The sequence below is a fragment of the Mytilus galloprovincialis genome, chromosome 9, assembly GCF_965363235.1.
Source record: "Mytilus galloprovincialis chromosome 9, xbMytGall1.hap1.1, whole genome shotgun sequence".
Classification (NCBI taxonomy): Eukaryota; Metazoa; Mollusca; class Bivalvia; order Mytilida; family Mytilidae; genus Mytilus; species Mytilus galloprovincialis.
In genome coordinates this window covers 85,621,647-85,649,183 of record NC_134846.1, presented here as the reverse complement: position 1 = coordinate 85,649,183, position 27,537 = coordinate 85,621,647, and the positions used below count along the sequence as shown (strand labels likewise).

The 27,537-nt window shown below is 32.1% G+C and overlaps 1 protein-coding gene across 4 annotated transcripts in view; it reads left to right on the top strand.

Moving 5' to 3' along the window:
- LOC143046223 (cadherin-87A-like) overlaps window positions 1-27,537 on the top strand; it is a 46,896-nt gene that overhangs the window by 12,694 nt on the left and 6,665 nt on the right. For 2 of the 4 annotated variants that reach the window (XM_076219267.1, XM_076219265.1), the window contains exons 10-32: window positions 361-387; window positions 1,741-1,853; window positions 2,254-2,460; window positions 2,724-2,879; window positions 3,541-3,705; window positions 6,100-6,173; window positions 6,748-7,161; window positions 8,411-8,480; window positions 8,935-9,007; window positions 11,860-12,044; window positions 12,596-12,722; window positions 13,050-13,192; window positions 13,891-14,023; window positions 14,601-14,798; window positions 15,190-15,347; window positions 15,659-15,808; window positions 16,276-16,398; window positions 17,008-17,194; window positions 17,976-18,196; window positions 18,454-18,648; window positions 19,091-19,204; window positions 19,507-19,627; window positions 27,072-27,320. In XM_076219267.1, the coding sequence (XP_076075382.1) occupies window positions 361-387; window positions 1,741-1,853; window positions 2,254-2,460; window positions 2,724-2,879; window positions 3,541-3,705; window positions 6,100-6,173; window positions 6,748-7,161; window positions 8,411-8,480; window positions 8,935-9,007; window positions 11,860-12,044; window positions 12,596-12,722; window positions 13,050-13,192; window positions 13,891-14,023; window positions 14,601-14,798; window positions 15,190-15,347; window positions 15,659-15,808; window positions 16,276-16,398; window positions 17,008-17,194; window positions 17,976-18,196; window positions 18,454-18,648; window positions 19,091-19,204; window positions 19,507-19,627; window positions 27,072-27,320 (3,603 nt within the window). The remainder of the gene's footprint in view (window positions 1-360; window positions 388-1,740; window positions 1,854-2,253; window positions 2,461-2,723; window positions 2,880-3,540; window positions 3,706-6,099; window positions 6,174-6,747; window positions 7,162-8,410; window positions 8,481-8,934; window positions 9,008-11,859; window positions 12,045-12,595; window positions 12,723-13,049; window positions 13,193-13,890; window positions 14,024-14,600; window positions 14,799-15,189; window positions 15,348-15,658; window positions 15,809-16,275; window positions 16,399-17,007; window positions 17,195-17,975; window positions 18,197-18,453; window positions 18,649-19,090; window positions 19,205-19,506; window positions 19,628-27,071; window positions 27,321-27,537) is intronic. The other 2 variants (XM_076219268.1, XM_076219266.1) reach the window with 1 other exon arrangement.

The following is a 27,537-nucleotide window of genomic DNA, read 5'->3' as shown; positions in this document are numbered from 1 at the left end:
CAAGTCACAATGTTAAGCTTTTTGTCTAGTGAACGCAGAATATGAGTTCAAGAAGGCTTCTTATCAAAAAAGAAAATATCATAGGAAAAATATAACTTTAATGATACAGTTAAGATATAAAAAAAATATGATGATGAAGCCTTCAGTATTCTTAGTTGGAAGGAGTCATGTATGTAATTTTGGCACAATCAGATATCTAGTCCCTTGATTTGATATTTTTAAGATCTCAAGATCAACCTCTTTGTGGTACATTTAAGTTCATTATTATATGAATCCATATCCTTGTATGGTTATTGGCTGCTTTTATGTGATCTATCAAACATTTTACAAGTACATGTGACTTATGAATATTGATTTTAGGTGATATAATTAACTTGTGTCATCATCGTGAGTTATAATTTTTTTACGTTAAACTTAATATATGTTGGGAGAGTGGTTTAAATGTTGAGCATGCAAATCATTGTTTTTGTTCTTGTTATTTAATACATGTTTATAACTATCATTCATGAATTTGTTTATTTACATCTTTTATATCTTTGTAAAACCAGAGTGTTGAAAGTGAAAATATACAATTAGAAATCACTCGGTTTTCACCATTACTTCAATGATGTCACATGGCTAGTCAGATTCTTTTTGTGATCATGATGAAATTACTTTTTTTTTCTCCTGTCTACTTAGCAATGAAATAGATATTACTTTATTTTTCTTTATTGAGCAGGATAAGACTTTTTATAGAATAGTTAATCAAAGAGTTCCAATATAGAAAAATATTCAAAGAACTACTGATATACACACTGCATGAGTTAGTTTTTCAGTGTTTTTACTCATGAGTTAAAAATCTTTCAAAATTTGAATTCTTGGATTAGTGAATTATTTCATTTACCAGAGACTTAATTTTGGATTAAACTTAAAGAGAGAAGGCAAGAAACTCAAATATCTAAATTTCTATTTTTATCAATTTAAATGAATAAAAGTTATGTCCCTTTTACAATAAATGAAAGTTGTTTAGTATTGTTAGTTCAAAAGCCTCCTCATAATTTAGTTTTAACAACAAAATCAGCAGGAATTAATATCTGGGATCATGCATTTGTATTGATACCTTTATTTATATTTTTTTCAAATAAATTGCATGCCTTTTTCATTTGCCATTTATGACAAGCTTGTAATTATCAGCTTGTATTTTGTCTTGTTCATAACATAGAATTTAGTCAAAAATGTCTTGTTGAGGGATAGTTGTTATAGAATGTGAAGACTGAACTGCATGAATTTGCTTAGCTTTTAGTGAAAAGTTTTATTGAAATCATATTCTGAATATTTTGGTTTTATTTCAAACCCATAATTTAGTCACATGTCATGGATTATATTCTCCAAACATTTATTGACTAGAGAGCAAGTGAAAAATTATGCTTACATAAAACATTTATGGTATTTGAAAAAAATGTTGTTATATACCATAAATGAGACAAGAGCCCAACAACACAAGTTAAATTGGAACCCACATCTTAACCATACAGATAAATGGTCAAGTTTTAGCAGTACATAAAATATATAAAATATTTAGTTTTTTTTAATTTTTTTGATTTTTTGATTAGCTGTGTAAAATGTCTGTGTTAAGTTTCATATGTCTTGAATAGAAATTGAAATGTTTTCTATTTTGTAACATGGACTGGTGTAAAATATTTTACCTGGGGACTATAAAATTGAATGGGATTAAAAATGAAATATGAATATTGATTTCAGTTATTAACCAACTGGTGAGATTGGATCCTGTATCGGGGAATATCACAACCAACGTTACCTTTGACAGAGAGAGTCAGGACCTTATTATAGGATATATAGATTTGGGAATAAGGGTAAGTTAACATGACATCAATGTGAGTTACAGAGAGTCCAGAACTCAATATAGGTCTTGGGTTTATGGTAAGTTAGTCTGAGATTCTTATATTATATTTAGGTATTTGAACTGCAGTTAGCTATATAAATTGCTTAAACCTTACTGTGAAATATTGAGAAACAATAGAATACATGTAATTACATTGAGAAAAAAAACAGCACGAGCTATGTTCAAATCGCCAGTTGGAGCATACAAGTTTGAAACCAGGCTATTTGTCAATACAAAGTCAACACTCTTTTATCTAGACTAAACAAAATTGTGTCAGACAGGATCTGTATTATCATTACTGTAACTATGACTCATCTTTTAAAATTTCAAAAAAGAATTAAATATGAATATTTCTGATATTATTTTTTCAGGCAAGGGAGGTAATAAATGCTTCAGCTAACATTTTGGGAAGTGATGCTTCCACAACTGCCTACACAACCATTAGAATTAATGTTGTTGATGCTAATGACAACAGTCCAAAGTTTGCTAAAACCCAGTTTAATGTCAGTATTGCTGAAGACATACCAAACCAGTCACCTCTACCTGGTGTGATATTGACAGTTTCTGATCCAGATTTGGTGAGTTATCTTCCTTTGATTCCTTATGATTATATATATATTCACAACTGCTGGGTTTAAATTGGATAGTGTCTGAATCTAGATATTATCAATTGTTGTTGATTATATAGCCATAAAACCACTACTTCAAGGTTTTATAGGACCATTCTGGTACAAATTATTAAATATGTCTTAATTTTAAGACAATCAATCTATATATAAACATAAAAAGATTGAAAAATAATGACTTGTATGTTTTCATCCATTAAGTTTTTTTTTTTCAGGCTGACAATGCTTATTTTGAATTTGAATTATCCAATTACAATGCAGAATTTGAAGTATCACCCTCTAATGGACAGGGACAGACAACTGCAAGCATACTTATAAAGGATACTAACTTGATAAATTATGAAACAGGACCAACTCAGTATATCTTTGATGTAAGTTAAAATTGTCAGGGAAATGGCTACTTATATAACTAAAGTTGCAATGGGTTGTCTAAGAAATATTGTAACAGTTTTGAAAAGTTTTATAAAACAAAAGTTATGACAAATGAGGTTTTTTTTAAATTTTGATAGCTAAAAATGTAAAATTAAATGCTATTGTTTTCTTTCTTTTTATTTGGTGACAGATATGCTCAACTCCCCAAAATATAAAGTATACGACTGTATTAATGTATGAGGAGTTATATGACAAAATAGGACAAAAAAATAGCCAAATCTAGTTAAGGTCAACTTCCCCTGATGGGTTCGAACCTTAGGATCTTAATAATTCGTAAATTTAAGAGTGGTATGTGGTAAATGATGTCAGTAAATAAGCAATGACTACTGAAATGAGGATACCCTTTCGGGACTAGCCAGCAATAGTATCAGCCCCGTGCTAGAAAATGGAATTAACTCTTCATAAATTTGGTGTGTCCAAAGATTTTTTCATGATTTACCTTTATCAGGAACTCTAACCCCCAAATTGAAAGCTAAGGAAAGTATTGATCTGAAAACTGCTAGTTAAATAAAGAAAACAAAGTATAGCAGTTTTTCCATTTCTTATAAATTTATTAAATTGTATACATTTTAAAGATAGGGCATCAATATATAATTTTAGGTTATAGCTAGAGAAACCAGGACACCAGAAAGGCGATCTGGTTCGGCCAAAGTCATAGTAAATGTTATAGATGTTAATGACAACCTTCCAACGTTTAATCCACCTAACTATGACGAACGAATCGTAGAGACTGCTCCTGGTGGAACAATTGTTGTTACAGTTACAGTATGTATTGGTAGTCTGTATATTTTAGAGGTTTAAGGTGCTTGTTTTTCACTTTGGACATAAAAAGTAATATGATATTATTACGTAAGTATTTCTGTATTGGCCTTGTTATTGGTCCGAGGCTTGCTGTATTGGCCTGAGGCGAAGCCGAATGCCATTACAGCTGGCCGAGGACCAATAACAAGGCCAATACAGAAATACATGTAATAATATCTTTATTAATTAACTACAGTGTTACAATATTTTTTAGCTCACCTGGCCCGAAGGGCCAAGTGAGCTTTTCTCATCACTTTGCGTCCGGCGTCTGTCGTCGTCCGTCGTCGTCGTCGTCCGTCGTCGTCCTGCGTTAACTTTTACAAAAATCTTCTCCTCTGAAACTACTAGGCCAAATTAAACCAAACTTGGCCACAATCATCATTGGGGTATCTAGTTTAAAAATTGTGTCCGGTGACCCGGTCAACCAACCAAGATGGCCGCCATGGCTAAAAATAGAACATAGGGGTAAAATGCAGTTTTTGGCTTATAACTCAAAAACCAAAGCATTTAGAGCAATTCTGACATGGGGTAAAATTGTTTTATCTATCTGCCCTGAAAATTTCAGATGAATCGAACAACCTGTTGTAGGGTTGCTACCCCTAAATTGGTAATTTTAAGGAAATTTTGCTGTTTTTGGTTATTATCTTGAAAAATATTATAGATAGAGATAAACTGTAAACAGCAATAATGTTCAGCAAAATAAGATTTACAAATAAGTCAACATTACCGAAATGGTCAAATGACCCCTTTAGGAGTTATTGCCCTTTATAGTCAATTTTTAACCATTTTTCGTAAATCTTAGTTATCTTTTACAAAAATCTTCTCCTCTGAAACTACTGCGCCATATTAAACCAAACTTGGCCACAATCATCATTGGGGTATCTAGTTTAAAAATTGTGTCCGGTGACCCGGTCAACCTACCAAGATGGCCGCCATGGCTAAAAATAGAACATAGGGGTAAAATGCAGTTTTTGGCTTATAACTCAAAAACCAAAGCATTTAGAGCAATTCTGACATGGGGTAAAATTGTTTATCAGGTCAAGATCTATCTGCCCTGAAAATTTCAGATGAATCGAACAACCTGTTGTTGGGTTGCTACCACTAAATTGGTAATTTTAAGGAAATTTTGCTGTTTTTGGTTATTATCTTGAAAAATATTATAGATAGAGATAAACTGTAAACAGCAGTAATGTTCAGCAAAATAAGATTTACAAATAAGTCAACATTACCGAAATGGTCAAATGACCCCTTTAGGAGTTATTGCCCTTTATAGTCAATTTTTAACCATTTTTCGTAAATCTTAGTTATCTTTTACAAAAATCTTCTCCTCTGAAACTACTGCGCCATATTAAACCAAACTTGGCCACAATCATCATTGGGGTATCTAGTTTAAAAATTGTGTCAGTCGACCTGGTCAACCTACCAAGATGGCTGCCATGGCTAAAAATAGAACATGGGATAAAATGCAGTTTTTGGCTTATAACTCAAAAACCAAAGCATTAAGAGCAAAACTGGCATGGGTTAAATTGTTTATCAGGTCAAGATCTATCTGCCCTGAAAATTTCAGACGAATTGATAGTCAATTTTTAACAATTTTCATAAAATTTGTAAATTTTTACTAACACTTTTAACTGAAACTACTGGGACAATCATTATAGATGGGGATATATGTACGCAGCAAGAATGTTCAGTAAAGTTAGATCTACAAACATATCACCATCACCAAAACACAATTTTGTCACGAATCCATCTGTGTCCTTTGTTGAATATTCACATATACAAATGTACCAAGGTGAGCGACACAGGCTCTTTAGAGCCTCTAATTTAATATCATTTCAAGAGATTAATATTTTTACCTTGAAGTGGAACTATCCAAATCTCAGTTTGTTTCTTTGTATTAGATGCAATACATAATGATCTGGTGCTGTTTCCAGGTGTCTTCAGCATTTTCTCATCTGATGAATTTCTACCCTTTTCAGTCACTATAAAGTGTTACAACTTAAATTTAGACGCAACACATAAATAGTAATTGGAAAGGTACTGCCATTGCATGTGTTATGCAGAAACTAATTTAAAATCGATGTGTACAATCGTGAAATTATGAGGTTGTCAAGAAATGAACTTTTGAGATAATCTACTCACAGGGGCTTGTTACAATTGCCGGGTTTACTATCCAAACGTAACGAACCCCTAAAAAACATGTTTTTTTAGGGGTTCGTATGGATAGTAAACCCGTATGGATTGATTGGCAAATGATTAATGTAATTGTGCAACACTCATGCAGTGTTAAGATGATATTTGATAATGGTCATTCTGATTTATATTTTATTGAAGCCTTATTGTTGTTTTATTTATTAGGCAACAGATCCAGACTCTGGTATCCTTGGCAACAGTGGCATACGATTTGGTCTCCTTGGAGATGGAAGTCCTCTGTAAGTGATTTTATGCTAGCTCAAACTTTTATTTAATCTGCTAATTTCCAAAATGTGTCCTAATAACCCTCATAAGATCACAAGTAATCCAATGTACCAAACTCATCTGTAGAAGGCAAAATGGACATACTATAGATAGAATGTATTATTATTTTTTTTAGTTTCCTGTGTATTTCAATAGGTATACTGATACAATAGATTATTGTACTTTCTACTAATTGTATACCACAGTATATATAGTTAAAACTGCTTAATTATATCCCCTGCAAACAAAGCTGAATTTGCAGTATACAAACCATAGAATTTGTTCTTGGGTCAGTATAATTCTTTAAGATTTACCAATCTGTAACCATGTGTCAATATAACACAAGGCCAATGATTATATAAAAAGAATAACAGAAAACCAAAAATATCAATCAGTGTCATTTCCTCAATACTGAATATCAGACTAGAAACAAAAATTGTTGTAAGGTTGAAAAAGGGGTGTATTAGTCCTGCAATGCAGACAGTTCTGGTTTTTTTTTGTTGGCATTACATGAAGAAATTGATTTGAATAGAATTGTTATTGTTTCAGATTTAAGATAGATGAGGTCAGTGGACAGGTGACCGTTGCTAATTGTGCTACACCAGGCTCTGGTTTCTGTATAAACTATGAACAGAAAAGCCGTTATGATCTAACTGTTACAGCTAGGGATTCTGGTGGATCTGGTCAAACAGTGACCTCTAACCTTGTCATTCATATTGATGATGTCAATGACAACAGCCCAACGTTTGCTACCAAGAACTATATAAGTTATATTGAGGAATTACGAACTGTTCCAAACCCACAAGTGGTTGTGGTGGCTACCGATCCTGATAATGTGGGGGGTCCTATATCCTACAGTCTCATACAAGAAAGTACGCTAAAATGGCAGATAGATTCTACAACAGGGAATATTACCGCCAAACAGCCGATATTGTATGATGATGCTCCTGGTGTTAATGGGTCGTAAGTATAGTTTTGTTGTGGTTGTAAAAGGTCCAAAGAGATATCCAAATACAGACTTTATCAAAAGGGTGCGTCTAAGCACTGCTAAGGAGTCCTTATGTCTAAATAATGTTGAATATCTTGTTTATTTGTAATTATTTTTCTATAAAATGTGAAATTTATGCATTAAATATCAATGTCTAACATAATATGTAAAAATAATATAGGGTTAATGCATGAATATTGGGGAATATTGTCCAGAGTAGAATTTTATATTACACAAGCTTGCTAGTGCAATATATGTTCTACAAGGGACAATATTCATGCAATAACCCTTTTATTGTATAGCAATATAATATTTGAAAGTAAAAATTGTTTTAAACTTAGATTTTGTTGTTGATGATATCATGAATTTTGAAGATTTATTGCACTAGTGCAATATTATAGGGTTATTGCATGAATATTTGGGAATATTGTCCTGAGTAGAATTTCATATTGCACGAGCTTGCGAGTGCAATATATATTTTGCGAGGGACAATATTCCCGAATATTCATGTAATAACCCTTTTATTGTATAGCAATATAATATTTAAAAATAAAAATTGGTTTAAACTTAAATTTTGTCGTTAATGATGTCATGAATTTTGAAGATTTATTGCAAGCTTACTTTGGGTTACTTTCTGAGGGAAATATTATATTGCTATGCAATAATACATATTTACAGCACTCCTTCTAGTCCTTAGTGGCATTGTATATGTCCTTAGCAGTGTTTAGACGTACGGTTATCAAGATAGTCACTAAAACAAAATTATCTGTCCAAATGGAATATTAGAAGATTCTTTGACATACAATCGGATAATATTCCAAAATGAAATAAACATTTGAAATATTTCATTTTTGAAAGAAAGAAAGAAAAACCGGTGAAAAAAAATAAAAAATACAGATACAAATTTGGTATCCAAATTTGTATCTATATAACAAACTTAATAAAGTGGTCAGCTATCCCTAATGTTTAGACTTAAAGTATATAAACTTTCAATAAACCTTCAAGTGAAATATCATGCTGGTGAATAATTGAAGATAAACTTGTATCACATGGTGAAAGAAGGTGTATGCCAACATACTGATAACTTGTACATAAAGTCTATACAAATTAAAATAAGAGCTATTACTGGTACACAACATTGTAAAATAAGTGCTCAACAAAAAGACACAACACAGTAAGATAGACAACATGTTATATTCATTACATGGACTATTTATGTTGAAGGTTTATCATGACAGTGCAGGCATCAGATGGACAGTATGTTGACACAGGAACAGTCACCATCTATGTTATTGTAAGTTATTGTCAAGACTTCTTCCATACAAACTTTACCCATATTTCAGATCTTAAGCATTCTCCTAGTGTAATTGGAGCTTCAAGATTTCATCAAATAGACAGATATGTAAAAGTTTCTGTGCTTTTTGAATTATATTTTTTTCAAAGTCCTAGCTTATGACATAATTAATATTGAAAGAACAAACAAGTTTCCTACAATTTTTTTATACCTTTTTTTAAAATACAAAATGTTATCAACTTATAAAATCATTTTAAAATTAAATTTGATATTATTATGGTTAAAAGCTTCTTCATAGAATATATTACCTGGCAGGCTTTGAAAAAGTCTTGATCTCAATACAGATGTGACCACTCTTTTTGTACATAAAAAATCTGTGCAATTTCAAAAGACAAGAAGGTACAATAATATTTGGGGTTTTTTTTCTTATAATTATGTTTGTTCATATTTACAGGATTTAAACAACAATGGACCCAAGTTTGATATTAGTGATTATTATGGAAAGATTAATGAGAAAACTCTTGGAAGTAAGTCTACAATATTAATATACAGCATTTCTCTCTCTAGATCTCGACCTGTCCTGAACATGCATGAAATATTAACCACTGAACATTAAGATACCAACAATAAATCAAATCTCTTTACGCTCCTTGATCTGACAGTATATATATATATATGTCACCGTCGTATTTATGTGTATTATTAAATGGTTGATTGGTTATTCATCAGTTCATTTATTTGATTGACTCATTCATTCCATTTTCTGTTTCATCATACTCATTATGACAATTGACTGAGACTGACGACATTTCTAATATACGTCACTGCACAATTTCATATACACGTCACTACACACCTGAACGATTTAAATAGAATAAAATATTATTGCACGAGTGCGGGAAAATATATGTACGCCTTATTTATATATAGAGATTTAATATTTCATTAACTGAATAGCCGCCTTTCAATGCTGACGCTTAAATGCCAAAGCAATATTTACAGGTTAGTTAATTTTGTTATTTGGAAAATATTATTTAGATTCTCGATAGAGTTTCATTCATTAAAAGTTATATGGAAATATTATGATAGTTTTATAACTTTCTGCAATACGGCTTTTCTGTACTTTTTACATAGTTTTATAGTATAGTTCAAAATTACTGAATAACAGCTAGAAATTGTTTTATTGGCGATATTAATTCATGGCGTAAGTGCTTGGTCGAATTCATTAGTCCGTCAGTTCTTGTCTCATTGTAGTTTGTGGTTTTATATTTAGATTATGAATGAATGTAATTGTTCCCGAATTTGTTGAAAGATTTGTATATGTTGAAATAAATGTATATTTACAGTATTTACAGGTAATAAAAGTGGTATCAAAGTCACTGTCTAGTATAAGCCATTACGATAATTTGGTGTATGTTGAGTTCACTGTGACATATATGGTGTTGGTAACTAGACAAAATTCAGATTTGATACAAACCAGTGTCTGACTTACTCTGTTCCAAGTGCAGTCAAGCATCCAATGAAATCAGTTGGTTACTTGTATGATAAAATTATGCTTGGTGTAATATCCAGTTTGATGCTTATTTTTCAGATAAATAAAACCACAAACACCAGTACAGTTTTCAAACAATTCACAAATTATTTAATTAACAATCTCTGGTATTCCAAAACTTAGTTTTCCATATTTTGTTAGTGATAAATTAATAAGATTTTACAAGAAAATTGATTTACAGCTATTACATTAATGCTAGCAAGACAAATCTTTGTTTGACTTGCTTGCTTTGCTTGTATCAATGTTTGCTCATGCATGACAATTAAGATAGGAGGGGCTTCAGCTTGTATACATCATACTTAAATTTCATTGGACGTTATGTTTGAAGTTAAGGACACTAAATTTTAAAACATCACAGGATGACAAATATAAAGCGCAATCGTAGAAATGGAAGCCAAAAAAATTGTATTTGTGTTTTCTCGAAGATATGCATTTTTTATCATCCAACTGAAAAGACTGTCGTCAAGTACTTTTAGTAAAACAAAAAAGCTATTCGAACACACCTAATCTGATTTTGTGATTCATTACATAGGTATTTCATCTTTTAGTACTGTGATTTTTTTATGTTATGAAGTCAACCTGTAGTTTTGCTATATAAAAATGATAGAATCTGAAGCGAGATGATATATAAAATATTCTTGCTTTTTACGTTTTGAAGACAAAATATTCATCTCAAACACACCCTAACATACATTAGAAGGTGCACTTGATTTTCTATTAAAAGTGATAAATTAAGTAAGGGGGGGATGACTTAATTCATCCCTTTTATTTATTATGTCTATTGTTATTGAATATTGCGCACTTTGGATTAATTTTTGCTTGTAAACCTTTAAACTGATTATTCTTTGTTTATAGAGAAGGCGATGAATGCTTTCTGTAATGTTTACTATAGTAAGAAATTTTTTAAGAGTGAATAGAAACAAATTAAATAACAATTTTCTTCTCAAATACGAAGTGTTTTATTGTAAAAAAAACCCAACCATTTGAATAAGTTTTCAATTTATCTATTACATAGTTAAGCAGAACAATTAGATATCAAGTCGACGACATGGTTATCTATCAAGTTGATTGAAGAAAATGCATAACCTCTATTTTTTTTAAAATTAATATGGACAGAGAACATATCTATCTTTAAGTTTAGTTATTTCCGTGTCTGTCCTTCCATTATGTGACTCGAGAAAAAAAATCAAAAAATTGGAAACAAATGTATCAAAAAAAGAAAATCGAGTGGGACCTTCTTATGTTAGGGTGTGTTTGAGATGAATATTTTGTCTTAAAAACGTACAAAGAAAGAACATTTGATACATCATCTCGCTTCAGATTCTATCATTTTTATATAGCAAAGCTACAGGTTGACTTTATAACATAAAAAAAATCACAGTACTAAAAGATTAGATATATGGGTCAAATGAAATACCTATGTAATGAATCACATAATCAGAGAAGGTGTGTTCGAACAGCTATTTTGTTTTTCTAAAGTACTTGACGACAGTCTTTTCAGTTGGATGATAAAAAAGCATATCTTCGAGAAAACACAAATACAATTTATTTGGCTTCCATTTCTACGATTGCGCTTTATATTTGTCATCCTGTGATGTTTTAAAATTCAGTGTCCTTAACTTCAAACATAACGTCCAATAGTATGATGTATACAAGCTGAAGCCCCGCCTATCTTAATTGCCATGCTTGAGCAAACATTGATACAAGCAAAGCAAGCAAGTCAAACAAAGATTTGTCTTACTAGCATTAATGTAATAGCTGTAAGAACAAATTCTAATGTTTAATAAGTGGTCTATATGAATCTGTATGATGTAATGTACATTTCAGATCACTACATACTGACTGTGAGAGCCCAAGATAAAGACTCTCCCACCAGTGATGCTGGTAAGATAGACTACAGTATCAATACAGGGGCTTCTGGCAAGTTTATGATAAATACAGCCTCTGGAGATATATCTACCTCACCTGATGCTACCTTTGACTTCGATGTCAAGAAGGAGTATGTTATGCAGGTATGATATACTCACTCTAGGAGTGGGGGTTATATTACATTCACCTCATCCAACCTTATATCTCATCTGTTCATCTAACAAATATTTCCTCTTTTTAATGTATGACTAAACACAACCACTTAAATGTCGCTTACTCACCTACTTCTGTTTACCCAAACCTTGAATTTTTCAAAATGTATTACTTTACAAAATGATTTTATGTCTTAGCTTTTTTCAGATCTTTCAACCACTCTATTTCTGTTAACTGGTTCTTTAAATGTTGAATAATCTTAAAGAATTTATTACACATTTCTCCAGTACTAAACAAAACCATTCTATATTTGGTCAGCAGCCTTACAGTGATAGGTAGATAGAACCGGCCTTTTTAGTGCTTTTGTGCTTTGATTAAAATGAAAGCATGATATTGCAAAGATGATGAAGATTGCATGGTCCTCCACCTCATTTCCAAGGTACAGCAACTAATTGATTACATTGATCCCATATAATATTCTTTATGTGGGGCATTGGGTATGTGAGCTGGCTCACTTAATTTTTTATTATTTATTTTGTAGGTGTTAGCTAGAGATAGAGGACGCCCACAACAAACAGGGACCAGTACTGTTACCATAGAGATTACTGATGAGAACAATAAGGACCCATTCTTTGTACCTTCTACAATGAGAGCCGAGGTGTATGAAAGTAAGAGTCTCCTTCTCATACAATTATACTGTGACAAAACATCAACAAACATTATTAAAAGACAATTTTTTTTTAATGATTTATACCTACTCTTGTACTTCTTACATTCATCCCTACCACTGTATGATGAAAAATAAAATAAAAATATCTTTAATATTTAGTACTTTAAATTCCACTAAATAATAGTTAAAGGTTGTCAAATCAAAATTAGAATATTTTAGATGCTTGCAATTATATTTATTCAATTTAGACTCTACATTAATGAAATTAGTATCTAAAGATTTATCTTACAAATATAACATTCTAATGAGTCCTGTTTTATTGTAGATGTTGCCATTGGTTACTCCTTGTTTAAAGTGTCTGCACAAGATCCAGATGACAACAGTATATTACGTTTTGCCTTTACGGAACCAAAATCAGCCATTAACCCAGATGGTGTTCAAGTCAACAAAAACATTTATGATTACAGTGTATGTTTTTACCAATATAATTTATAATTGTCTTGCTGTATAATTTTTTTAAATTTTAATGCCTCAACTAGGGGTATTATGTTTTTCAGTCTGTGTGTCCATTCATTCGTAAGACTGTACTGTACTGTCTGTACCGCTTTTACCATCCTTCTGTCCCTCTTCAGGTTAAAGATTTTGGTCAAGGTGGTTTTTGAGGAAGTTGAAGTATAATCAACTTGAAACTTAGTACAAATGTTCCCTTTCATGTGATCTTTCTAAACTTAGTGCCAAATTAGAGTTTTTACCCAAATTTTTAGATCCACTGAACAGTGAAAAAGATAGAGCGAGTGGGGCATCCATCTACTATGGACACATTCTTGTTTCAACCTGAAATGTTTTTATAAGTCATATTAAAGAACCCAATCCACATTTGGTGTCAACATTTGACCTACACTAGCTGATCAAATATCGGGGACGGATCCAGCCATTCTGAAAAGGGGATGTCCCAACCCAGGATAATGGGATGTCCAACTATATGTCGCCATTCAAATGAATTGACTGTCCAAAAAAAGTGGAGGTCCAACCCCCTCTTTTCATTTTTAGGATGGAATTTCTGTCTTCAAAGTCTTCAAACATCTTTTTAAGTAATATCAAAAATATATCATTGGTGTACATAAACATTATATAAAGATGTTTAATATCTAAGAATTTTATTTTAGGACTTGTTTGCTGTTGATCCTGTTGCTGGGCATGTCCTAACAAATGCTAAACTAGACAGGGATAAAGCCTCTGTTGTGACATTGACCATGACTGTAACTGATACCAATGCCAGCCCACAGCAGACTGGAACAGGTATGTAACTAGTTCCCTGTCTATAGAGCTAAAATAGACAGTGAGAAAGCCTCTGTTGTGACCTTGACCATGACTGTAACTAATACCAATGCCAGCCCACAGCAGACTGGGACAGGTATGTAACTAGTTCCCTGTCTATAGAACTAAAATAGACAGTGATTAAGCCTCTGTTGTGACCTTGGCCATGACTGTAACTGATACCAATGCCAGCCCACAGCAGACTGGAACATGTATGTAACAGGTTTCCTGTCTATAAAAATACAACAAAAAATGGTTTATGCCTCAATTGTAACTTCTATCAGCACTACCGCACTTCATAGTAGAACAAGTAGTTAACAAATTTTCTGCCTGTAAAGTTGCACTAGACAGAGTTGAAATCAATGGTTCCAGATAACATTGTAGATAATCTCAAAGCAAAAAGGGAAGTCAATTACAGTAAACATGGATCTATGTGTATCAGGATTATTACAGGATTATTAATAGTATGAAAATTAAGGCAATTGATCAATTATTTAAAATTTATAGTAATAAAAAACATTATCAATCAATATATTAGGAAGATGGTAATGTTTTACAGGTACTTTGATTATAAACATCTTGGAGTATAACGACCAGGCACCAGAGTTCCTACCTCACACTAACATTACCATTGATGAAGAGCGACCGATTGGGACATTTGTCATGGCTTTACTAGCTAAGGACCAAGATGATGCCATAGCAGAATATTCATTACCTTATAACCCTAATAATTACTTTGCTATAGGATTCCAAACAGGTAATTATTTACATCAGTACTTTTGTATTCACTTTTGTACTTGGGTTTCTAGTTTTGTTAGTTGGTGAACCACAAATTCAAGTGTTCAATGAAAAAAAATATCCTAATAGGTTGATTCTAAATTTTTCAAAATCAAGCAAAAACAAAATGCAATCTTACAGCTATCTAGAGGGGGGGGGGAACTCATCAAAATAGAGAAATCCACATTATATTTTTGATTTCTTGTCAGAAATCAATGTTTTTTAAGATATTTGCTGAAAGATTTTTTTTTAAATCAAACATATTCATAGGAAAAAGCTTGAACCTAATATGAAGCATGACCAGTCAACAGTGTAAGACTATAATAAATTCATTGTTGTATTATTTCTAACTGAACTTTTCTCTTTTACAGGTGTACTAAGTGTTTCTAGTAGGATAGACTTTGAGAAAATTGAACAAACTTATTTCACAGCACTTGTATATGATACTGGTGTCCCCAGACTTAGTGCTTCTACAACTGTTTATGTTACAGTTCGTAACATCAACGACAACTCACCTATTTTTACACAGGTAAGTGCATATTTTTTATTTTAGTTCATTGATATGTTTTTGGAGTTTTGTGTGACGTCACCTTTCGCGTGCAGGATTTTCTTGCTGCATTTAAGACCCAACATTTCCTTCAGTTGTTGTCTGCTATTGGTCAGGTTGTTGTCTTTTTGACATGTTTCCCATATGTTAGCTCAGAACGAAATAATAGATTTTTTAATGTTCAGGATTTAAGTTATCATCGTTTTATTGGCAGTATTTAGTTTGAAACATTTTAGATTGAAAAACTACAGAATCAACTGTTGTTCATTTATTCAATATATTTTCTGTTTCAGACATCCTACACTGCACGAATAAACGAAGGGGAGAGTCCAGGAAAATCTGTTGTCACTGTACTGGCTAATGATGCTGACAAGGGAGACTATGGTGTTGTAAGATATGAAATGAAAGATCCCTTGAACAGATTCCTGATTAATGATACCACTGTTAGTATTCATAATATAATGGGAATTACTGAAGTAGAATTTCTAAAAATGACTGAAGATCATATATTTAATAATTATTTAATCAAAGGATTTTCCTGCTAAAAAAAATGGAAGTAATATTATCAGTGTTATTATTGTATAGATAAGGGCAAAATAAGTTTAAGGTGTAGATTGCAAAATTTATGTATGTTTATACCTTCATTCGCTTTGATAATATCTTCAAGCTGAGGTGTGAATTCTCCTGAAAAAAATGATTTTATTACAGCCGATTGCAATGAGTGTGTACTTAACCTAATAATGACTTCACAGTTCAGCTAGCAAGCAAGCTAACCAAAGATATTATTCTTACCTTCACACTCAAGGCAAACGACTGTAAATGAAAAACTTCCAACTTTTATGTAGGAGTTACCTTATATCAGACTGACTGTATATGTTTAGTGATTTGATGATGTCAATTTGCTTTTCAGGGTGAGATAACTGTTGCCCCTGGGGCAGTATTAGACAGGGAGACTACACCCCAGATAGATGTACAAGTGACAGCCTATGACAGTCCTCTAGATGCTTCTGTTAGGAGGTTTACTAACGTCCGAGTAAGTTCAATATGGTAGAAATCTCTATTAATGAATCAATAATTTTTGTCTTGAAATGAAAAATTAGTATCTTATATTTTAAAATACATATTCTTACAACACATGGTAGTAGGGATTGTATATTATTTTGCATCTCTGCAAACAGAACTGTGCAAGGGCTGTATAGCCAGTCAAGTTTGTTTAAAATTTCTATTTGTTGTCACCAGAACAACTAGAAACAACATGAAAATACTATTTTTATATTCAAACTCATTCAATACAATGTTTTTTATGTTCTTGGCAGTGCAGATCATTCAATGCACCTTTTTTCTTAATTTGTGTTCACTGTACTGTGGATTCATTTATTTTTGTGGATACCAACTTTAATGGATTGTGAACAAAAAACATCTTCTTTAATTTCGTTGTTTGCCTGTGCAAGCCTGTAGAAAATTCATGCCTTGTTGGACATTGAAATTCCAGGTTACTGAAACCTATATCCAGGAAATCCAAACAAATTGATATCCCCATGAATAAAAATGATTTCATAGTTGTATTTCTTTGTAGATTAAGAATGGTGTTAACCAGTATAATTTAAGGAACTGAAATAATCATTGTACATTACATTTTCAGGTATACATTTCATTAGACGACATAAATGATAATCCACCAGTATTCACTCAGTCCAATTATGTGGCCACAATAATTGAGACAGTTCCTGTTGGAATCCAGGTCCTACAGGTGTTTGCAACGGATGCTGATATAGGATATAATGCAGAAATAGCTTACACCATAACTAATAACACTGGAGATCCAAACGGTAAATAGATTACAAAATATCTAGGAACACAGGCATTGTGGGGGACATACAAATACAAGGCTTTAATCCCTCTGCACATCTGTCTGTGCAGTCTTGTAAGGGCTATCATGTGTACAACTCTTGACAGATTTTTATGCAAATTTAATCATAGGTTTTCATATGCAATGTATATGACAAATTCAAAAACAATATTGATCAACTATTTCTAAAAGAGGTATGCCTCTAGGAAAAAGTAGTAACTTGAATATTACATTGTAGGCATTCTCATCTGTACAATTTTTGCCAGATTTTTATCAAATTTATAAAGAAGGTCTATTTTAGCAATGTCTAGGACCAGTTGAAAAATCTTGCCAAATAGCAATTTTTTAAAGAGTTATGTCCCTTGGAAATAATTGATAATATATAAATTGCGTTGTAAGTGCTTTGAAATGAACAATTCTTGACAGATTTTTATGAAATTTATATCAGAAATATCTCAGAATATGTCGAAAATCAACATCAATATTGATAAAAAGGAAAATTGCTCTCACACCTTCACTTCTCTAATAATTTTTTTTAAAAGTTTTATTAGAACGGAAATAAATTTTTTTCCTTCAGTTATTGACTTTAGGACAGCTAAAACAATTGCAGCAATGAATGAATTGGGGCAAAATGTGTCAACAGGTTAAAGTTCTTTTGAATGTGTGCATGAAGGGGGAGGGGGATGTGAGTTTGCTTACTAGAGGTTCTTCAATTAGAATATTAAATGCATTTAAAATATGTTCTTTGACATTTTTCCAAGGTTTCTTTAGTATTGCTGAGAAATCAGGAAGAATCAGAGTAGCTAAGAGTCTGTTAAGGAATTCTGGTGTCTATACCTTTATTGTACAAGCCAGGGACCAAGATGGTAATGGACCCTATACTCATACAGCCCATGTACAGATAACAGTCCTGGAGGCTACCAATTCTCCACCAAGATGGATTATTCCACCTGATCAGAATATGACAGTCAGTGTACTGGAGGTAATTACAAATCCTTGCACTTCATTGGTCAGTTCATGTAGAGCTAATCATTATCTAAATTGGTCTTACCATTAGTTCAGCTGTCATAGTGTTAGAGATAATGGCTTACAGTCTTTGTTAGTAGTAAGAAATGCACACTGTAATGGTCCTTGAACATGTAGTCTGGTTTTTCTTTACATTTAAAAAAATAATTTTGAAATGATTGTTTATGATGTACATCCTGAGGACATAGTCTGAGGTATTTCTTTACATTACAGAATCAGTATCTTGGAATGATAGTTTACGATGTACACGCTGAGGATTCAGACAAAGGCAATAATGGTATAATAGATTATGGATTCTTTGCTGGCGGAATATTTACCAATCAAACAAATGAGTTCCTGATTAATTCTATAACTGGTGTAATCAGTGCAAGAATAGTATATGACAGGGAAAAAGTGCCAAGATATGTGGCAAGTATTACATAACTTTGATGTACCAGAAAGTAAAGACCTATTGGCCCTGAGCTACTAAGTAAAAAAAAAATGTTATAAACCAGCTCTATGTTTTGGTCTAGTTCAAAGCAGGGTTTCCATTCGCTACACATTACATGATCTTGTCTTGAATATGTATTTAATTGCCACTGGTCATTAATTAATCATCCATCATGATCCTCATCATTATGCTGAAATGTTTTAAGCTACTTATGTTTTTGGTTTGATTAGATAAAGTGTAATGGATTAAACTATTTTTATTGAATAAATACCTTGAATTTATTTTTGAATATCATTTGTCTTTAGCAAACTTTAATTGTAAAATACTACAAATTATCTTATGTGTATATTTTATTGTTTTAGAAGCTTCTGAATACTGAGTTATTTATTTTAGATGTTTTATGATGGCTTTTTATTTCAGCTTCTCCTAATGGCTAAAGACCGTGGAACCCCCACTCCACTGGATGCTACAAGATACCTTACTATTCAGATTAAAGATGTCAATGATAACATTCCAAAGTTCCCACAATTACAAGTAAGTTTATTATAAATAATTTTTGTAGAAAGGAACATGTTTTCGTGAAATAATGAATAATTCATAAGCAAGAATATTGATAAGCATGTAAAAATTTAAAGTAATGTGTTGACCATCAAAGGAAATATAGTATTGATAGTAAGTGTGTAGGCAACATGAAAGGTCATGATATTGGAATAAAAAATATTTGTAAGGAATTGTAGCAAACTATGAGAAATGAAAGAAATGAAATAATGAATACAAGTATAAGTATAAAATTGAACCTGAATACAATGGTAGAATAAATGATTTTTGATTCACAGGATGGTAGTACAAGACCTATACAGATTACAGTGTCAGATAACGTTAATGTCGGTGATAAAATAGGGGAGGCTATTGCTACAGATGATGATGAAAACCCAAAGATTTACTACTACATAATAGGTAAGAATGTTTCTAGGGAAATATATAAAATAAACTGAATGCTTTATCATCAGCCTGGAAGTTTATAATATTATTCATTATTTAAATGAATTTTGAAAAACTTATTATTTTTGGGAAGATGTTTGATTTGTATTGGAATTGTTTAATAGATGTGACATGATTATGTCTCATTATAAATATAGCAGCTGAGCTATAGATCCCTACATCTGTTTGTTTGTTCAGATGTGACATGATTATGTCTCATTATATATGTTGCAGCAGCTATAGATCCATACATCTGTTTGTTTGTTCAGATGTCTGTCTTTTATGTCTCATTATATATGTTGCAGCAGCTATAGATCCATACATCTGTTTGTTTGTTCAAATGTCTGTCTTTTATGTCTCATTATAAATGTTGCAGCAGCTATAGATCCATACATCTGTTTGTTTGTTCAAATGTCTGTCTTTTATGTCTCATTATATATGTTGCAGCAGCTATAGGTCCATACATCTGTTTGTTTGTTCAGATGTCTGTCTTTTATGTCTCATTATAAATGTTGTAGCAGCTATAGATCCATACATCTGTTTGTTTGTTTAAATGTCTGACTTTTATGTCTCATTATAAATGTTGTAGCAGCTATAGATCCATACATCTGTTTGTTTGTTCAAATGTCTGTCTTTTATGTCTCATTATAAATGTTGTAGCAGCTATAGATCCATACATCTGTTTGTTTGTTCAAATGTCTGTCTTTTATGTCTCATTATAAATGTTGTAGCAGCTATAGATCCATACATCTGTTTGTTTGTTCAGATGTCTGTCTTTTATGTCTCATTATAAATGTTGCAGCAGCTATAGATCCATACATCTGTTTGTTTGTTCAAATGTCTGTCTTTTATGTCTCATTATAAATGTTGCAGCAGCTATAGATCCATACATCTGTTTGTTTGTTCAGATGTCTGTCTTTTATGTCTCATTATAAATGTTGTAGCAGCTATAGATCCATACATCTGTTTGTTTGTTCAAATGTCTGTCTTTTATGTCTCATTATAAATGTTGTAGCAGCTATAGATCCATACATCTGTTTGTTTGTTCAAATGTCTGTCTTTTATGTCTCATTATAAATGTTGTAGCAGCTATAGATCCATACATCTGTTTGTTTGTTCAAATGTCTGTCTTTTATGTCTCATTATAAATGTTGTAGCAGCTATAGATCCATACATCTGTTTGGTTGTTCAAATGTCTGTCTTTTATGTCTCATTATAAATGTTGCAGCAGCTATAGATCCATACATCTGTTTGTTTGTTCAAATGTCTGTCTTTTATGTCTCATTATAAATGTTGTAGCAGCTATAGATCCATACATCTGTTTGTTTGTTCAGATGTCTGTCTTTTATGTCTCATTATAAATGTTGCAGCAGCTATAGATCCATACATCTGTTTGTTTGTTCAAATGTCTGTCTTTTATGTCTCATTATAAATGTTGTAGCAGCTATAGATCCATACATCTGTTTGTTTGTTCAAATGTCTGTCTTTTATGTCTCATTATAAATGTTGCAGCAGCTATAGATCCATACATCTGTTTGTTTGTTCAGATGTCTGTCTTTTATGTCTCATTATAAATGTTGTAGCAGCTATAGATCCATACATCTGTTTGTTTGTTCAGATGTCTGTCTTTTATGTCTCATTATAAATGTTGCAGCAGCTATAGATCCATACATCTGTTTGTTTGTTCAAATGTCTGTCTTTTATGTCTCATTATAAATGTTGTAGCAGCTATAGATCCATACATCTGTTTGTTTGTTCAAATGTCTGTCTTTTATGTCTCATTATAAATGTTGCAGCAGCTATAGATCCATACATCTGTTTGTTTGTTCAAATGTCTGTCTTTTATGTCTCATTATAAATGTTGTAGCAGCTATAGATCCATACATCTGTTTGGTTGTTCAAATGTCTGTCTTTTATGTCTCATTATAAATGTTGTAGCAGCTATAGATCCATACATCTGTTTGTTTGTTCAAATGTCTGTCTTTTATGTCTCATTATAAATGTTGCAGCAGCTATAGATCCATACATCTGTTTGTTTGTTCAGATGTCTGTCTTTTATGTCTCATTATAAATGTTGCAGCAGCTATAGATCCATACATCTGTTTGTTTGTTCAGATGTCTGTCTTTTATGTCTCATTATAAATGTTGTAGCAGCTATAGATCCATACATCTGTTTGTTTGTTCAAATGTCTGTCTTTTATGTCTCATTATAAATGTTGTAGCAGCTATAGATCCATACATCTGTTTGTTTGTTCAAATGTCTGTCTTTTATGTCTCATTATAAATGTTGCAGCAGCTATAGATCCATACATCTGTTTGTTTGTTCAAATGTCTGTCTTTTATGTCTCATTATAAATGTTGCAGCAGCTATAGATCTATACATCTGTTTGTTTGTTCAGATGTCTGTCTTTTATGTCTCATTATAAATGTTGCAGCAGCTATAGATCCATACATCTGTTTGTTTGTTCAAATGTCTGTCTTTTATGTCTCATTATAAATGTTGTAGCAGCTATAGATCCATACATCTGTTTGTTTGTTCAAATGTCTGTCTTTTATGTCTCATTATAAATGTTGCAGCAGCTATAGATCCATACATCTGTTTGTTTGTTCAAATGTCTGTCTTTTATGTCTCATTATAAATGTTGCAGCAGCTATAGATCCATACATCTGTTTGTTTGTTCAAATGTCTGTCTTTTATGTCTCATTATAAATGTTGTAGCAGCTATAGATCCATACATCTGTTTGTTTGTTCAAATGTCTGTCTTTTATGTCTCATTATAAATGTTGCAGCAGCTATAGATCCATACATCTGTTTGTTTGTTCAAATGTCTGTCTTTTATGTCTCATTATAAATGTTGCAGCAGCTATAGATCCATACATCTGTTTGTTTGTTCAAATGTCTGTCTTTTATGTCTCATTATAAATGTTGCAGCAGCTATAGATCCATACATCTGTTTGTTTGTTCAAATGTCTGTCTTTTATGTCTCATTATAAATGTTGCAGCAGCTATAGATCCATACATCTGTTTGTTTGTTCAAATGTCTGTCTTTTATGTCTCATTATAAATGTTGTAGCAGCTATAGATCCATACATCTGTTTGTTTGTTCAGATGTCTGTCTTTTATGTCTCATTATAAATGTTGCAGCAGCTATAGATCCATACATCTGTTTGTTTGTTCAAATGTCTGTCTTTTATGTCTCATTATAAATGTTGCAGCAGCTATAGATTCATACATCTGTTTGTTTGTTCAAATGTCTGTCTTTTATGTCTCATTATAAATGTTGCAGCAGCTATAGATTCATACATCTGTTTGTTTGTTCAAATGTCTGTCTTTTATGTCTCATTATAAATGTTGCAGCAGCTATAGATCCATACATCTGTTTGTTTGTTTAGATGTCTGTCTTTTATGTCTCATTATAAATGTTGCAGCAGCTATAGATCCATACATCTGTTTGTTTGTTCAGATGTCTGTCTTTTATGTCTCATTATAAATGTTGCAGCAGCTATAGATCCATACATCTGTTTGTTTGTTCAAATGTCTGTCTTTTATGTCTCATTATAAATGTTGTAGCAGCTATAGATCCATACATCTGTTTGTTTGTTCAAATGTCTGTCTTTTATGTCTCATTATAAATGTTGCAGCAGCTATAGATCCATACATCTGTTTGTTTGTTCAGATGTCTGTCTTTTATGTCTCATTATAAATGTTGTAGCAGCTATAGATCCTTACATCTGTTTGTTTGTTCAGATGTCTGTCTTTTATGTCTCATTATAAATGTTGCAGAAGCGATAGATCCATACACCTGTTTGGTTGTTCAGATGTCTGTCTTTTATGTCTCATTATAAATGTTGCAGAAGCGATAGATCCATACACCTGTTTGGTTGTTCAGATGTCTGTCTTTTATGTCTCATTATAAATGTTGCAGCAGCTATAGATCCATACATCTGTTTGTTTGTTCAAATGTCTGTCTTTTATGTCTCATTATAAATGTTGCAGCAGCTATAGATCCATACATCTGTTTGTTTGTTCAGATGTCTGTCTTTTATGTCTCATTATAAATGTTGTAGCAGCTATAGATCCATACATCTGTTTGTTTGTTCAGATGTCTGTCTTTTATGTCTCATTATAAATGTTGTAGCAGCTATAGATCCATACATCTGTTTGTTTGTTCAGATGTCTGTCTTTTATGTCTCATTATAAATGTTGCAGCAGCTATAGATCCATACATCTGTTTGTTTGTTCAGATGTCTGTCTTTTATGTCTCATTATAAATGTTGCAGCAGCTATAGATCCATACATCTGTTTGTTTGTTCAAATGTCTGTCTTTTATGTCTCATTATAAATGTTGCAGCAGCTATAGATCCATACATCTGTTTGTTTGTTTAGATGTCTGTCTTTTATGTCTCATTATAAATGTTGTAGCAGCTATAGATCCATACATCTGTTTGTTTGTTCAAATGTCTGTCTTTTATGTCTCATTATAAATGTTGTAGCAGCTATAGATCCATACATCTGTTTGTTTGTTCAAATGTCTGTCTTTTATGTCTCATTATAAATGTTGCAGCAGCTATAGATCCATACATCTGTTTGTTTGTTCAAATGTCTGTCTTTTATGTCTCATTATAAATGTTGTAGCAGCTATAGATCCATACATCTGTTTGTTTGTTCAAATGTCTGTCTTTTATGTCTCATTATAAATGTTGCAGCAGCTATAGATCCATACATCTGTTTGTTTGTTCAAATGTCTGTCTTTTATGTCTCATTATAAATGTTGCAGCAGCTATAGATCCATACATCTGTTTGTTTGTTTAGATGTCTGTCTTTTATGTCTCATTATAAATGTTGTAGCAGCTATAGATCCTTACATCTGTTTGTTTGTTCAGATGTCTGTCTTTTATGTCTCATTATAAATGTTGTAGCAGCTATAGATCCATACATCTGTTTGTTTGTTCAGATGTCTGTCTTTTATGTCTCATTATAAATGTTGTAGCAGCTATAGATCCATACATCTGTTTGTTTGTTCAAATGTCTGTCTTTTATGTCTCATTTTAAATGTTGCAGCAGCTATAGATCCATACATCTGTTTGTTTGTTCAGATGTCTGTCTTTTATGTCTCATTATAAATGTTGCAGCAGCTATAGATCCATACATCTGTTTGTTTGTTCAAATGTCTGTCTTTTATGTGTCATTATAAATGTTGCAGCAGCTATAGATCCATACATCTGTTTGTTTGTTCAAATGTCTGTCTTTTATGTCTCATTATAAATGTTGCAGCAGCTATAGATCCATACATCTGTTTGTTTGTTCAAATGTCTGTCTTTTATGTCTCATTATAAATGTTGCAGCAGCTATAGATCCATACATCTGTTTGTTTGTTCAAATGTCTGTCTTTTATGTCTCATTATAAATGTTGCAGCAGCTATAGATCCATACATCTGTTTGTTTGTTCAGATGTCTGTCTTTTATGTCTCATTATAAATGTTGCAGCAGCTATAGATCCATACATCTGTTTGTTTGTTCAAATGTCTGTCTTTTATGTCTCATTATAAATGTTGCAGCAGCTATAGATGCATACATCTGTTTGTTTGTTCAAATGTCTGTCTTTTATGTCTCATTATATATGTTGCAGCTGAGCTATAGATCCATACATCTGTTTGTTTGTTCAAATGTCTGTCTTTTATGTCTCATTATATATGTTGCAGCTGAGCTATAGATCCATACATCTGTTTGTTTGTTCAAATGTCTGTCTTTTATGTCTCATTATAAATGTTGTAGCAGCTATAGATCCATACATCTGTTTGTTTGTTCAAATGTCTGTCTTTTATGTCTCATTATAAATGTTGCAGCAGCTATAGATCCATACATCTGTTTGTTTGTTCAAATGTCTGTCTTTTATGTCTCATTATAAATGTTGCAGCAGCTATAGATCCATACATCTGTTTGTTTGTTTAGATGTCTGTCTTTTATGTCTCATTATAAATGTTGTAGCAGCTATAGATCCATACATCTGTTTGTTTGTTCAAATGTCTGTCTTTTATGTCTCATTATAAATGTTGTAGCAGCTATAGATCCATACATCTGTTTGTTTGTTCAAATGTCTGTCTTTTATGTCTCATTATAAATGTTGCAGCAGCTATAGATCCATACATCTGTTTGTTTGTTCAAATGTCTGTCTTTTATGTCTCATTATAAATGTTGTAGCAGCTATAGATCCATACATCTGTTTGTTTGTTCAAATGTCTGTCTTTTATGTCTCATTATAAATGTTGCAGCAGCTATAGATCCATACATCTGTTTGTTTGTTCAAATGTCTGTCTTTTATGTCTCATTATAAATGTTGCAGCAGCTATAGATCCATACATCTGTTTGTTTGTTTAGATGTCTGTCTTTTATGTCTCATTATAAATGTTGTAGCAGCTATAGATCCTTACATCTGTTTGTTTGTTCAGATGTCTGTCTTTTATGTCTCATTATAAATGTTGTAGCAGCTATAGATCCATACATCTGTTTGTTTGTTCAGATGTCTGTCTTTTATGTCTCATTATAAATGTTGTAGCAGCTATAGATCCATACATCTGTTTGTTTGTTCAAATGTCTGTCTTTTATGTCTCATTTTAAATGTTGCAGCAGCTATAGATCCATACATCTGTTTGTTTGTTCAGATGTCTGTCTTTTATGTCTCATTATAAATGTTGCAGCAGCTATAGATCCATACATCTGTTTGTTTGTTCAAATGTCTGTCTTTTATGTGTCATTATAAATGTTGCAGCAGCTATAGATCCATACATCTGTTTGTTTGTTCAAATGTCTGTCTTTTATGTCTCATTATAAATGTTGCAGCAGCTATAGATCCATACATCTGTTTGTTTGTTCAAATGTCTGTCTTTTATGTCTCATTATAAATGTTGCAGCAGCTATAGATCCATACATCTGTTTGTTTGTTCAAATGTCTGTCTTTTATGTCTCATTATAAATGTTGCAGCAGCTATAGATCCATACATCTGTTTGTTTGTTCAGATGTCTGTCTTTTATGTCTCATTATAAATGTTGCAGCAGCTATAGATCCATACATCTGTTTGTTTGTTCAAATGTCTGTCTTTTATGTCTCATTATAAATGTTGCAGCAGCTATAGATGCATACATCTGTTTGTTTGTTCAAATGTCTGTCTTTTATGTCTCATTATATATGTTGCAGCTGAGCTATAGATCCATACATCTGTTTGTTTGTTCAAATGTCTGTCTTTTATGTCTCATTATATATGTTGCAGCTGAGCTATAGATCCATACATCTGTTTGTTTGTTCAAATGTCTGTCTTTACTAAATTTTTTATTTTATAATCATCATTGGTGCATCTTAACATTATACCATATTAACCCTCTTTTATTGTACAACATTAAACAGCAGGAATTGTTTTACAGGTGGAAATGAGAAAGGGAAATTTTCTCTGGACAAGATGACTGGAGTGATGAAGTTAGCGGCTGCTGTGGATAGTGTACAACAGAAACAGTACATACTAGACGTCCATGCCACAAATAACGTCAGTGACTATACCGTGATTACTAACAGGAGGAAGAGAGCTCTGTCCCCTGATATAGTACAGGTTATCATCAATATCAGGAATACCAACGATGCTCCACCAGAGTTTGAAGAGTCATCTTACACTGGCTGTAAGTGTCTTTAGAATGCACAGTCTACTTCTGTTAAATAAATTATTGTCCTCCCCTTCAACTTCGTACTTTGTTTGGCCTTTTTAACATTTTTGGATTCGAGTGTCACTGATAAGTCTTTTGTAGATGAAACGCGCGTCTGGCGTAAATACAAAATTAAATCCTGGTATCTATGATGAGTTTATTTTCCTTTATTATAATTGAAATAACAGTTGAT